Here is a 15,181-nt window from a genome sequence, read left to right on the forward strand (position 1 = left end):
TTGCTAGTGCAAGACTATTACGATTCTACCATTTCATCAGTACATGCGTTAATGTTAAAAGATTTGGAAAGGCTTTTATTCGAGCTTGTTAGTTAAACTGAAAGCTTTACATCTGATACTTTCTTTGCCGAAATCATGTCTGCAATCGCTTTCTCTAATAACGGAACAGATCTGATTAACTCCATGTTTAGTAACACCGATAGAACAGTAATGTTAGCTAAGTGTTTGGGCAGGCTGCAGCATAACTAGCCAATAGATCAATATAATCAACACGTATTCATAGTGCCTACATATTAGGCATAGCTTTACAAAGTCCAGTTTGCAATCCTGACTACAGGGCTCAGTGAATCTCATTTGAAAAGCTGAATGAGCTCTGCTACATGGTAAAAGTAACACCAAACAACTGTATTTCCATATAAGCATAGACTATTGCTTAGGTGCTTTGAGAGCCTTTGCAAGTTGAATCCAGCCATTTCCAACTATAGTACAGAAAACAGCACTGTTATTGTTTCCTTCTATTAATGTCAACATGCATTAGAAGTGTGGTAACAAATCAAGCTAGTATGGCCACCATCTGTTTCTGACTAGCTGATATTATGAAACTATAGGACCATGCATTATTTTTGGATGACCAGCACATAATGATTATGCTTGTTCTAACCTCGGTAATACGCTTTAGTAATTGCATCAAATTCTTCTTGCCCAGCTGTGTCCCAAAGCATAAGCCGAACATCTTCATCATTTACTCTAGATGAAAAAAGAAAAACATTGTCACAATAAACATGTTATACTAGGATATTAAAACAGGCCTCTGCATCCAATTTTATCTTATCATTTTATTTAAGCCAAACATTTCCTGGGTCATTAAAATTAATTAAACTGCAGTTTATTTGTGCTACTGCTAGGTTACCAAATGTAAGTGATCAGTTTATACTGATCAGGCTCTCTGATTAGTTCTTACTCATCACTCCATAGAATTAGTGTACCTTTAGCTACTCCACACAATACAGCTGGGTCCTCTAACCTTTGTAGAGTGGTCAATGGTCCCCAAACTGTTGGAGCTAGTGTACCACTTAATTAATGGACTCTGGACCACACATACGCGGGTAGCTGTATGTCACTCAATGGGGAAGAAAACAGTAACGTCATAATGCCGGAACCCACCCACTCTCACATTGCAGGCTCAGACCCAACCAGGGACACAACCCGGCCACTGCCCTGAGCCTGCCATGCGAACCAGAGACATGGTCCACAGTTCTGGCCGGTGCACCCCCCACCCAAGCGAGGTCCTTCTCCTGACCCCGCTAGTGGGTGCACAGGCCAAAGCTACGGCCCATAGACCGGGGGGTTGAGGACTCCTGCTCTAGATTGTACAATAATATAAAGTAACACATAAAATCTAGGTCATTTTTACCAGAAATTGGTGGTATTGATACCATTTTATTTTTTCTTTAAAGGGTGACAAATTCTGCTCCACTTTATACAGTGCACAAATCAATCACTCCAGTTTTTGCTCTACAATTACTTACATTGAGTGTCCCTACCTAGTCACTGTGGTACACATTACAGCATCAAAACCCGAGTTAGCCACCTGTGCATTTTTTTTTTTGGGGGGGGGGGGGGGAACCTGAGCTAAGCACCCCCCTTACCCAATACAACTCCATGAAGACAAGGTCCCTCAACACCAGATCACTAAACTGCCCATCACTAGAAAGGGGTTTCTTTATATTCATTAATTACAGAATCAGCATGCTAACTGCTAGAAAACATTCAGTTTGCACCTACAAAAGAGCAGGTGGACAAGATGGCCATATGTAGCCTTAGGTAATTAGTAACTGACAATTTTCTTCTTCCGAGTATCACAGGGGAAAACAGACTTTCTTTGCTTTTCTGTTCTCATTAGCAACAGAATAGGAAAGCAAGGATTTAGCCCTACAAATTAGTACCTCCTAATAGCAAATTTTCTGATGTAATCTTGTGCAGACAGGAAAAAAAAAATACAATAATAATAGTCCACACTGTAAATGTTTTCTTCTAACAACAATAGCTGCATAGTCCTGCTAATCCAATGGCTCAGGTACTTGGGTCAATGACCTTAATGGCACATGGGTCAGTAGTTCTGGCTGCACATTTACTTTAATTCAGGCACTCAAAAGGTGATGTCTGAATACTGTCAGGAGATGAAAATTTTCAGAATGTGGCCTGCAATAACATCCAATACATTTATCTCAAAAAAGGTTTTCTTCAACTCTGGATATGGCAGGCTCAGCGGCTAGCACTCTTGCCTTGCAGTACCCAGGTTTGGATATTGGCCAGGACGTTAATATGTATACTATTAGATTAATTTCCCCTATCCCCTCCCAAAGACCTTAGACTAAATTAGGGTCATTATATTTTGAGGTTCTCAGAGGGACAGTTCATAAAATGGCTATGGACTCCGTAAAGCACTGCACCATATGTTGGTGCTATATTCGTACTTGATTAATATATTTTTAATATGGTTATTCCTCATAAAGCAATCACAACAGAGTGCAAGTCCTCCAGTGTTTGTTTCAGGGCCCAATCAGATTGAAGCTGTGAGTTGCTCTAGTCCACCAAAATATTTAACTGGTTGTGGGAACAAAAAGGTTGCTAGATGGAAGAGAATAGTGTAGCCATATTTAAGTAGCAAATGCAAAAAAAATACCAGGCCAATACTTTAGGAAGCAATTGTTTTTTTGCAACTATTGTGTGAAACATGTAACAAGTTAATTATCATTATTTCATACATACATATCAGGAAGTACTGAGATATACAAGCCTGTAACTATGAAATGCAATGTTAGTCTAGGGGAGTAATTTTTAAGGTAATCATGTTCTGGACAAAATCTTCATTACCAATGACACTGGAATGCGTATGATTCTGGCTGTATTGTCAAGAATAATATACACAATCTAAATATAATGTAACACACTATGTGTGTGACTACTTTCATCTAGGCCATCAGCATTATAATGTGGTTTGTAGAGGTCAGTTCAGTACTTTGAGGTGGTCACTAACATACAATTTCCTTTTTTCAGACTCCAAAAGAGGTTTGAAAGTTTACTCATTACAGAGGATCTGTTAGACACAGAATAAATGGCATCAGGCGGTGCACAGAAATAGTTTTTGTTAGTGATTAATTCACTAATGTTTAGTCTGCAGCCTGCAATGTCTAAAGAAAAGCTTGTCTCATGCAAAACTTTCCAAGTGCAATGTATTATGGGAATGTGTAGGCAAGCAGCTTGTACATTTTAAATAAATATCCTGGCAAGTGGCTGAAAAAACTGCATTGTGATTAGACCCCTACCAAACTCACTCACCAAACATTTTTTATGCTTTGAAACAAAAGAACCTCTGGCAGGTGAATACTGCCACCCTTGCTGGGAGGACTCACTCTTTTATATTATTACTATCCAGTATTTATATAGTGCTGAGATATTACGCAGCATTTTCCTGTTATGGACCACACTAATTTGTATATTTCAGCCATGGGTCCAATAATTTTGCAATAGCTGTACAACTTATGATACCTACAATACCTAATATAAAATACATTTCAGGTGTTTTTTTGTTGCAGTTTGCTCCAAATCCTTTTTTTTTTTTTTTTTTTTTTTTTTTTTTTTTTAATATTGGATAAAGTGATATAACCACATAATGACAACTGAGAAAGTAAGGGGAAATACCTCTACCATGAGAAGATACCTTAAAAGACAAACAAAATGTAAATATCTTCTGAACATGTGGCAACAATTCTACATTATTTTGATGGCCAACGTTGAGATAAAATTTGCAGTCTTCAACTTCTCATGGTAGAAATGCATTTCCCCTATATGCACACCAATACAATTAACAATGTCCCACATCCAATCTAATACTAATATAATATTTACATTATTAAGTCTGTTGGAGTTACAAAAAGACAGATTTGAAGAAGCTTACTTACTGAATTTGCCTTTCCAGAAAATCTACTCCAATAGTCTTCTTGTAATCCTTTGTAAATATCCCTTTGCAGTATCGCTGTATCATACTTGATTTTCCAACGGCTCCATTCCCCACTACCACCACTTTAATGGCCACTTCCATATCTTCTTCCAACATTGTGTTTGTCTTGTTTGAGCAAAGCTGTTTACTTCTTCCTAATTTACAACCTGTAAAGTTTACATGTTTACTTGTACGGTGCTGAACTGCACTCAAACTATGGACATTATATTATTTACATGTTCTTAACAAACAGTAAAAAAGATTTACTACAAGACAATCCTGACTCATTTAACAGTTTACAACATCAGGTCAGGCCAGCTAAAACTTATTTGACTTTTTTTTATCGTTATGCAAACTAAATCACTTTAAACCTGAGTGATAAAAGGGTGTTATCCTAAAAAAAACACATGGAAAGGACCCACCACAGAATAAATGCTGCATATTTTCCAAGGAGAGCATTTAGACACAGCACATTCTTAATGCATGACTAAGGCAAGAAAAAAATAAGATGCATAGTTCCAACCTTCCTAACACAAGGCTACAATAAGTTTAGACAAAATATGGGATAAAAGAAACAGGCTGTCATTACGAACCTTTAGCTGCCTTGCATTCTTGTTCCAAATCCTCCTTGTTCTAAGACAGCCAAGCAACTATATCTAAACTATCTTACAATAGTAAGTAAATACCTCGGATGAACAACACAGAACATGTTACACAGAGTTACATTATCATCAGAAATGGTGAACACCTCTAGGAAAGCAGAAGTTTTGGTAGTTTGCTGGTCTGGGACATGCAGGTATGTGTTACAGAGCAACAGACATCAGCGGTGAGCTTACAGAAGCATGTTTCCCTGCCCATCAATCTTGGAAGGGTTATAAGGTCATTTCCAAACAAAATTTAGGTTCATGACTCTACAATTGGAAATTGAAATACTAAACAAGTATGGCTGTATGTATGTAGGTAAGAATGTACTTGTGTTTTCACACATGGCTCCTTCATTTTTGTAAAATAAAAATTGACATGGTGGAATCTGTTGTGTGCCGTTTTACACCTGGGGCTAACGTTATTTCATTTTGGAGCATAGTAAGAACCAGTTGATTTTTGTATTATTATATCATTATATGTAAAACCTTAGGATGAAACAAAGTGTACTTTCTTTTTTAACATTAACATCAACAGTATTTCTCTCAGCACTGTTTTATAAAAACAGCAGAAAATAATATGATCAAATTAATAGAAAAACACCATCTGAAAAGAGTATCTTATTTACACATCAAGTGAACCTGTGGAAGTACAGTCTGGCATATCATAAAATAAAATCCTATTCCCCATCTTCTTAATGACTATACAGTATACTACTTGTCTTGGCCCAAAGTAATGTAATTTGTAAAAAACACAAATTCCTCACTTGCATAGTAGTTAGTGTTGTTAGCAGCCATTGTGCGTGACTGGATCTTTTCCTATTTAAAAGGAGAGTTGTATTTGTAAAAAAAAAAAAAAAACATTCTGATGGTTCAGATCAGTTTCCATGTCAGGCAGAACTTTCCCTATTCATTTATGTATCAATTAGAAGTTTATCTCTGGCTTTCTGTACTTTAAAGCAAAGTAAGAAAATCACTTCACAGTGTGGTTGGCAGGCTACAGATGATGTGATGTGAAACTAGTCAGTTTACTAACTTCAAACTCCTGCTGCTAAGGACATTATGGCAGCTTCACCCTCATATCAGTTTATGCTTCCTGAAGTGGATGTAGGGCTCTCGAGAATATCACAGTACCAAGCTTCACAAGGAGGCCTCCAAGTACCAAAAATGTCACTTTGGTTGTATTGCTGATGGAATTTTTTGATACTGAATTTTGGAGTTTTGGCTATTTGTATGCTTTGCACCTACCCTTGGGATTACCCATAATGGCAATAATGACACCTAAATGAAGACAAGCACCATCCACAACAGCCATACAGTGTAGGAAGCCCATCCAGAGCGGTCCCTGCATCAGGCACGTCTGTATCGATATCTAAGTCTATAATAAAGAGAAGACTGCATGAAAGTAAATACAGAGGGTGCACTGCAAGGTGCAAGACACTCATAAGCCTCAAGAATAGAAAGGCTAGATTGGACTTTGCTTAAAAAAATCTAAAAAAAAAAAAAAAGCCAGCACTGTTGAGGAAAAACATTCCTTGGACAGATGAAACCAAGATCAACCTTTACCAGAATGATGGAAAAAACAAAGTATAGAGAAGGCATGGAACAGTTGTTTTACTTAAAATGAAATTTGGTAATGTACAGAACCAAAATTAGAAAAAAGTTGTCTCTCCAAAAATTTATGGACCTAACTTTATATATCAAGATGAGGAGAGGTGCAGTTAAAGCAGCCCTAAATTGCTTTAGTAGAAAAGTGTTTGCAGGTAAGTTCTGGAAGAAAAAAAGTGACAGTGAAGAGGAGTGTAGCCTTCAAATTGCTGCTGTAGGGCATATGGGAGTTAAGTGTGCCAAGATGTACAAAAATAACCTTCATATTTGTATATAATTGCAAGTGCATTAGGGGCTCCAAAAGTGTATATTCCACTTTAAGGGAAGCCGTTTCCTTGGCAAATAAAAAATAACGTGATATTTTCTCTACCTATACCATTCAATCATTATAATAAGCTCACGGGCAAAGAAAGAATCTTTGAGGTTGGGTTCACATTGCAAAATGTATGGTAACTTGCATGTAGGTGGTAATGGGCACATATTGTTTCCTTTTGAGGAACACTTTTATGAAAAAGCCTCATAAAAAAGAAAGGGAACTTGCAATCCTTCTTTATGCAGTAAAACACATTGTGAATAGACCCTAAAACTCTACAACTCTTTTGAGCTAGAAACTTAATGTTGGAATGCTAACATATGTTACCATCACCCTCCGTAAGGCTTGTGATTAGGTGCTATAGCACGAAATGTGTCTAGGCATTTGACACTGTGTAAGCCTGTGAAGCCTGAATAAAAGCCTCCCAGCGTTTTCATCACATATGTAATCTCCAGTTTCGTTTCTTGTGGATTTGAAGTTGCAGTTGGCAAAGCTGAAGAAATCTGCAGCAATGTGATTAAAGCCAGCTCCCAGGTAGCAGCAGTAATTGTTTGTTTTACTTATTTTATATGTTACAAGTTTTCTTTCTCATGGTAACCATGTCTGGCTTTCTTAAATATGCTCAAAAGCTGAAAATATTGGAGGCAAGCGTATGGATGGACATGAACACTTACCCCTTGTCTGAGCCTTACTAGATCTAGAACTCCAAAAACTGTCCTCATAACAATTGCTGCACACTAATGGATTTCATGCATTGTCTGAATTTTGGTTATAGGCTCTTTGGACTCCCACAGGGTCAAGAAGCCCAGGTCAAACAATGTACCAGGGGACAGAAGCATGCAGCAACTGGTACATAATACTAAAGGGTATTTTTATAAATTGTTCACCAGTCAATTCAACCGAGACTCAGTCGTTTATTCATTAGTTGATACACTAGTTACTATCGTGACTGCTGTGAACTTTTGAAAATTTGTCACTAGGTAGCAGAGTCTTTAATATGAGTTTTGAGTTTTAATATGCAATGAAAAGGAGCAAAGCACAGGAGTTCAGAACGTGCTGTGCATGAAAATGCAGCCTAAATTATGGGTGAAAAATGTACAAATACGGCCCTAGGATGCAAGTTTTTAACCTCCCTGGCGGTTCCTTTCTTTCAATTTTTTTATGTCTAAAAGCGGTACATTGTTTTTCATGAAAATTTATTTTACACTATAATATAATAGTATGAGTATAATAAAGTTTAAAACACAAAATCATGTAAAAACAATACATTGAATAAATTAAAAAAAAAATGTTCATAAAAACAATTTACTGCTTTTACACATAAAAATCCAATGTATTGCATTCAATACAGTTATTTTGTATTGAATGAAATACAAATGGATTTTGAATTTCCCACGCACCAACGTCCACCGGGAACTCCCCGGTGACTCATCAGACGCAGAAGCAGGAAGAAGAAGGAGATTGTGGCGCTGGACGGTGTGGGATGCTTGCGGATCAGGTAAGCGCTCTATTTACTAACCTTCCCACAGGTTTACATACCCCAAGTATGACTTGGGATTACCACTTTTAGCAACTTTTTTCTACCCCGAGTCACACTCGAGGTTACCTCTAGGGAGGTTAATCCTCTAGCTTCAGGAGACCCAGAGGGTTTCATTAATTAGAACATATTCATTAATTAAAAAAATAGCTTTTATGGCTACAAGTGAAATTCCACCTAGAAAGAAAAGAAGAATTACAACCACTATTAAGTTTTTTTTATTTGCTGTCTCTGCTTGTCTTGGTGAGATTTTAATGCATTAGTCCAAGGGTAACTGGAAAATGAAGTAGGGAAAAACGCAACACCAGTTTCATGAATGTGACTGTATTAAAAAAATATCTAAATGTATATGTGTGTATATATATATATATATATATATATATATATATATGCATTGGAGAGACAGCACCATAGCTGCATTCATCAAGGATGAAGTCTACAATTAAATGGGGGGAACTTGACTAAGTCCTAAAAACCTGCATATGTATGTAAACTGATCAGGTATACAACATTACCAATATGGCAACAATCTAACATCCCTTACATTGTCTAAGGCCTATTCTTATAGTAAGCCAATTGACCTTCAAGTATTTGTTTTCTCTGTACAGCCCAGAGAAAACACAAACACATGGAGAACATAGATGGATCATGTGTTACATCACTGCATAAAGTTATAAATATATTATCATTCTAAAGCTCAAACAATATTAAAATAATCTCTATAACAAGAGTAGTGTATTTCTTTTATAAAATAAATGTTGATAATGTTTATTTCTTAATAAATCATAAAAGTATTAATGCAGTGATTGTAATGGTAGGAAAAAAATAGTGATAGGCTTAGAAAGTATTAATACATTTATAGTCTTAGGGAATATTTTATCATCCCAAAAACAAATCCTAAATTAAAAATATACAGAGTTTGCAGGTTCTCCCCATGCTTTTGTGGGTTTCTTCCGGGTACTCCTCCCACATCCCAAAAAGATGCAGGTAGGTTAGTTGGCTTCCCAAAATTAGCATTAGGCTGTGGTAATGACAGATGACTATGGTAGGGACATTAGATTGTGAACTCCTTTGAGGGTCAGTTAGTGACGTGACTATGGACTTTGTAAAGCGCTGCATTTTATATTGGTGCTATATAAATACTGTGTTATAATAATAATGGGATAGGACTGATAGGACAATTCTTATCACAATTTGTACATTTTTAGTTACATATTTCATTGCAGTTAGTAAAAGGAATTTCTGTCCAACATCACTACTACCACATCATTACTATTGAGATTGTAGAATTGAAAAAGAAACACTGCAAAGAATTTTAAGAATTTTGTGTGCACACAAAGCGAATATTGAATGAATGTGATCCTCAGTCAGCAGTGCATTAAGAACAGACACCATTTTGAAATGGAAAACACTGCTTGAGCTCAGGAACACTGACAAAAAAACCCTCCAGGACATGAACACAGTGGATTTCTGTATCCACAAATGCAAGGTAAAACTCACACAGGCAAATAAGGAGCCACATAAGATTATGATTCAGAAATGCGGACACTTTCTCAGGGTATATGGTGTAAAATACATTTCCTCAAATATTTTTAATATTTAATTGCACACAGAACCTCAACTTTTTTAGAATCGGAGTTATACATTACATTTTTAGATTGTACAACACAAATCTGCACATTTCACAGACTTCTACTGCCCCTTGCCATTCTTGTTGTCTGCTAATCTGAGGTTCTGCCTCATCCCTGTCACTCTCATATGCCTGAGCCAATTCTTATTCTCACTCTCCCTCTCTGGTCACATCAGTATCTCCGTTATCCAAAGATTTATATTTCTGCCCCTTCATTGCCACTAGAATTTCCATGGGCACTTTGGTTTGAGTTCCTGTTGCATTCAGTTCTGTTAGCCTGTCGGTACTCCTTCAGATTCTTGCTATTTGAGCTCATTTTTTTTTTTAATCAAGGCTTTTTCCCACTTTGGTAATGGATGGCATTAACATCGGCATAAGAGCAGCTATTTTTTTGAACAGACATTGCAATGCAGAACATCTTACTGTCCTGCCTTGCTGTTATAAGGTACTGCCCACTTACCCCTACCTCTATTTAAAGCTAGACTTGCATATTCCACCAAATAATACATTTTTTTAATGAATTTTTTCTATTTGTATGAGGTGTAGGTATGTTTCTGCCATAATCTGCAAGTACACACATCTCCCTTTTCCTTAGAGCCCCCAATGATAACAGGTCCAGGATCCTGTCACTGCTGCATCCCCGAAGCCGCCAACTTCACTGCTGCCACTTTCAGGTCTACAGCAATCCTTTTCTTCATTTGAGCAGCCACTTATGAAGTAACCCCATATGTGTGCAATTCCAATATTAAAGCCAGGCTCTACACTGCATGGTTCAAGTGTCATGGAGTGTAAAGAAAGGTCACCAGGTGAAGGGAAAAAGCTTCTTTGTTAATAAAACAATACATGTCTTTTGCCAAAACATTTTTTTGTTACGGGTTAACTTACACTTTAAGACCTAATTATAAATTTCAGTTAATTGTTTACAGACTTGATCCCCAATGAATTCAGAGATAGTTACATGAATTGAATCTGATATCTCTACATCAGCCTTCTGGACAACTATATGAATCTAGGAGATTGATTGATCTTTGATTGGATCAATTTAATATTTACTAATACTGGTTTGTTTTGGCTTTGAATATTTTGTATTTCTTTAGCCCTGATGAACAATGACAAGTTCATCCTGTGACTTCTTTTGTGATAATAAATTGGTCAAGAACTGTGGTGGTGCTCTTTATTTCAACTTGTTACCCTGTGCCTAGCTATAGAAAGAAACCTCTGATGTCTGGGCAGTAAATAGGCAGTTGATTCATTCATTAAAGACAGAAAACAATATAGCCATCTGGATTCAAGCCCTTCTTATACTTTATATCTGAACATTTCTCCACTTCTTGTTGTTCATCATCAGTATCTGGAAGAATGATCTTTGCATTTTCATCTTTGTTTCTGAGAGGTTGATTCTTTCCCTATCTTTGGGGAGGTATGTATTTCTTTATATGTTCACTCTAAAAAAGCTGGTGGTCTCCCATGTCTGGAATACAGTGGCTTCAGAAAGCATTCAGATCCCTTTAGTTTTTATTATTGTGTTATGATGTAGTCTGATGCTACAATCCTTGATTTTTTTTCTCACTAATCCACACTCAGTACCTCATAATGACAAAGTGAAAACTGAATTTTGGAAATGCATTAAAAAGAAAAAAAACTGAAATACAATATCACATTTACATAGCCTCAGATCTAAACTTTATGTCTGGAGGAAACCGAACACCGCAATCACCTGCTCAGTACCATCCTAACAGTGAAGCATGGTGGTGGCAGCATCTTGTGGGGGGTGGTGGTTCAGCAGCAGGGACAAGGAGACTGGTCAGGGTTGACCCAAAGCACACAGCAAAGACAAAACAGCATTGGCCTAAGTTACATAGTGACATATCTGTGAATATCCTAGAGGTGCCCAGCCAAAGCCCTGACTTGAATCCTAATGAACGTCTCTGGAGAGACCTGAAAATTGCTGTCCACCGAAGATCCCTATCCAACCTGACTGAGCTTGAGAGAATCTGCAAAGAAAATTCATCCATCCTTCCCACTGCTTCTCTTCTGCTGCATCTCTTTGTAGTTCTCTTCATTGGCTTCCATTTCAGCTGAGAATCAAATTCAAGCTCCTGTGCTTTGTCTTCAAATCTCTACACAGTTCTTGTCCCACTTACATTTCTGACCTGGTAGAAACATACTCCCCCTGCCGCTCTCTTCTCTTCCAATGACCTACTAATGACTTCCTCACTCATAACCTCATCACACGCACGGCTCCAAGACTTTTCTGGAGCTGTCCCAACTCTCTGGAATGGTCTTCCTCATCCTATTCGGCTTGCTCCTACTTCCTGCTTGTTTAAAAGAGCGCTCAAAACCCATTTTTTTAAACTTGCCTACCCATCTTCTTCTGTCCTTTGAAACCATCACTACTCCCCACCACTACATATCTCCTCTCCTATTGTGTATTACTTCCCCCACCTACTAAATTGTAAGCTCTTCTCCCATGTCACTGTCTGTATTCGTCTGTCATTTGCAACCCATATATAATGTACAGCGCTGCGTAATATGTTGGCGCTATATAATACCTGTTTATTAATGACAATATTATTTAAAAAAAAAAAAGAAAATCCCTGAACCAGGAGTTCAACTAAGCATTGTCATTATGAGGTGCTGCGTGTAGATGAATGAGAAAGATAAAGGATTACAACACGTGTAGTATCAGTCTGCAACATAACAAAACTAAAACAAAAGAAGTGGGTGTGAATACTTTCTGAAGCCACAACATGTTCCCACATCTCTGCATTGTCTTTCCTGAGGGGCTGATGATGCCCAATTCCTGGAGGGAACAAATCCCTAAATCAGCTGATAGCCCCCCTTCTACCTGGGATGCGGCTGATCTCCCATCACTAGAAGGCATCCTACCCCGAATCCCTAGGGACCAAGGGACAAAATTTGTGTTTTGCTATCAGCAACTCTTTTAGAAAAGAAATCTTTAGTTTGGCAGGTACTAAAGAGAACCAGTCATGAACGAGCTATAGGATACATAGTAATAAATATGTACATTTATAAAAGCTTATTCATGAAGCACCATTGTATTTAGCTTTATTTACTTATCTGGCCCCTCTGCCATGGCCCATGGATCACATGACCCCAGTCATACAGGGAAGCTGACAGGTCAGGAATGGTCATACTATGAATATAGTCAGGTTATGTACATAAAGTCACACACTTGGAAATATATAAATCTTCCATAACTAATATAAAGCAAAGTCTACAAAGCAGATTATTTTTATAAGCCAACATGACAGGCTCTCTTTATGCTCCCTATATAAACACAGAGGTGAAGGAACACTACAGAGGTACAGGCGGGGGGCAGTAGTGACATGATGAAATGCGCTCCCTGCACAGCCAGGCCGCACCCGGTGCCAGGACTCCCTGCCAGTGATGGGCGGCTGATAGAACAGGCAGTAATGGAAAGGGTGCCGGGAAGCAGTCACTGGTCCTCACTGCGGCCAGGACCTGGAAAAGCAAGCCGCGCCCACCCCGGCTCCTCACCTGCAGCGGCAGCCTGGTCCCCTCTCCTGCTCCCAGCAGCGGCTCCCCCAGGTCTCGCTGCCACGCTCTGCGCCGCTCGGTTGCCAGGCGCCCGGGGAACGCGGGGAGGGTTGAGCAAGGAAACACAGTTTACAGGGCACAATCAGCCGATAAGCCGAACTATCGATACATCTCCTTCATCGTACTACTACAGGCGATGTCTGGAGGGGCGGGGCTTTGTGTTGCTAGGATACAAGGGAAGAGAAACAGACATGTTCGGAACTGTATTAGTTGGCGCTCAAACCTGGCGCTTCTGTGACGTCATTAGCTCCGCCTGCCGTGGCTTTGGTGTTACTTTAGCAGCTTCTTGATAGCTCCCGGCGTAGCGTGCACTTCCCGAGTGCCGTACCTTGTTGTGTCCGTACAAAGCCGATGAGATGTCCGCCGCTGACGAGGACACCGAGCTCCGGGATCTGCTGATCAATACGCTAGAGAACAACGGCGTGCTGAACAAGATTAAAGCTGAGCTGCGAGCCTCGGTCTTCCTGGCCTTGGAGGAGCAGGAACGGGCAGAGAACAAACCCGCCCTGGTCAATGAGAATCTCCGGCAGTTCCTGAACAGCAGGGAGGGCCGCCTGGTGTCCGGCCTGGTCACTGACTTCCTGCAGCACTTCCATTTGGACTTCACTCTGGCCGTGCTCCAGCCTGAGGCCAACCTGCCCAGCACTCCTGATGTTCGGACACATATCGCAGAAGAGCTGGGGCTGCCCGAGGCCGACAAGGGAGGCCCATTACTCCTCCAGCTGGTCAGACAAGTACAGCACAGAGAGCCCCCAGTCAATGGCCTGCAGGAGCTGCCCCCCGCACTCATGGCAGAGGCCAAGGCCAAGTTTGATGTGTATGACCGGGACAAGAATGGCGAGATCAGCAAAGAGGAGCTGAGGGATCTGTTTGTGGATCTCTTCCCTCACTTCCATAGGGACATGCTGGACAGATATGTCAATGATGAGTTCTCAGCAGCCGATAAAGATTTTAGCAGTGGCATCGACCTGCAGGAGTTTCTGGCCATGCACCGCCGACTCTTCATTCAGGGTAGGAGTGTGGTAGCCCAAGATGTTTCTGATCTCCTCCATCCTTCATCCAAGCTACAGCTCCATACCAAATCTGACAACTCCTCCTCCACCAAGAGCCATGATATCCATTCATTAAGCAACTTCATAAAGTCGCAGTCCAAAATAGACACCATCCGCTTGGATCAGGAAGAAGGGGAAGACTCCAAACTGGATGATCTAGAAGGAGATTCTTTCTTTGATGATCCCATTCCTAAACCAGAGACAACCTTTGGGTGGAAAGAGGAGACCGGTAAACCCAATGGGAGTCTTTCAGCCGTCCTCCATTCAGGAGGCGACAAGTCGGAGCCCAGCTCCCATTCAGAGGTGCCCAATATCCATGATGGCAGCTTGCATAACTCCTTAAAGGACCTTAAGCTGACTTCTGGGAAAACAAATTCCCTTGAACTTGGAGCTGGTAATGAGGATGAGTATGCCGATGACTTTAACAGCACTAGCCAGCGTTCAGATAAAAGCGAAGTCAGCATTGGGGAGGATTTAGAAGAGGAATTTTCTGTAGATGATCTAACTGGTAGTGACCATAAACTAGAGGATTTCACCCTGGACAATTCCATATCTCATATAAGTGATGTTGCAGATTACTTGGAAGATGTCTCATGATCATCGTACTGCTTTCTGCATTTTACAGAACTTTTTATGTCTGAATAAATCATCACCAGGCTTTTCATGAAAATCTAGGAATATATTAGTAATTTGTACACCCACTGATTAGTATAAGATGGAATCTACAAACATTTTGACAAGGTGTTTTCTATATAGAATGATGTGCAAGACCTGTAGACGGTTATAAAATAAATAAAAGGGAAACCTATAAGAGT

The 15,181-nt window shown here is 39.4% G+C and overlaps 2 protein-coding genes across 2 annotated transcripts in view; one reads left to right on the forward strand and one right to left on the reverse strand.

The window, feature by feature from the left end:
- Positions 1–13,403, reverse strand: part of RAB23 (RAB23, member RAS oncogene family) — a 22,653-nt gene extending 9,250 nt beyond the window's left edge. The window contains exons 1-3 of the mRNA XM_072408466.1: positions 13,255–13,403; positions 3,966–4,170; positions 662–747 (exon numbers count right to left, since the gene is read on the reverse strand). Coding sequence (XP_072264567.1) covers positions 662–747; positions 3,966–4,120 — 241 coding nt within the window. The 5' untranslated portion in view covers positions 4,121–4,170; positions 13,255–13,403. The remainder of the gene's footprint in view (positions 1–661; positions 748–3,965; positions 4,171–13,254) is intronic.
- A 110-nt stretch (positions 13,404–13,513) lies between these two features.
- Positions 13,514–15,181, forward strand: CEP43 (centrosomal protein 43). Its single transcript, XM_072408464.1, has one exon. It carries the CDS (start codon positions 13,671–13,673, stop codon positions 14,961–14,963), a length of 1,293 nt encoding a protein of 430 aa, XP_072264565.1. The 5' UTR covers positions 13,514–13,670; the 3' UTR covers positions 14,964–15,181.

Source organism: Pyxicephalus adspersus, chromosome 4 (assembly GCF_032062135.1).
Source record: "Pyxicephalus adspersus chromosome 4, UCB_Pads_2.0, whole genome shotgun sequence".
NCBI lineage: Eukaryota > Metazoa > Chordata > Amphibia > Anura > Pyxicephalidae > Pyxicephalus > Pyxicephalus adspersus.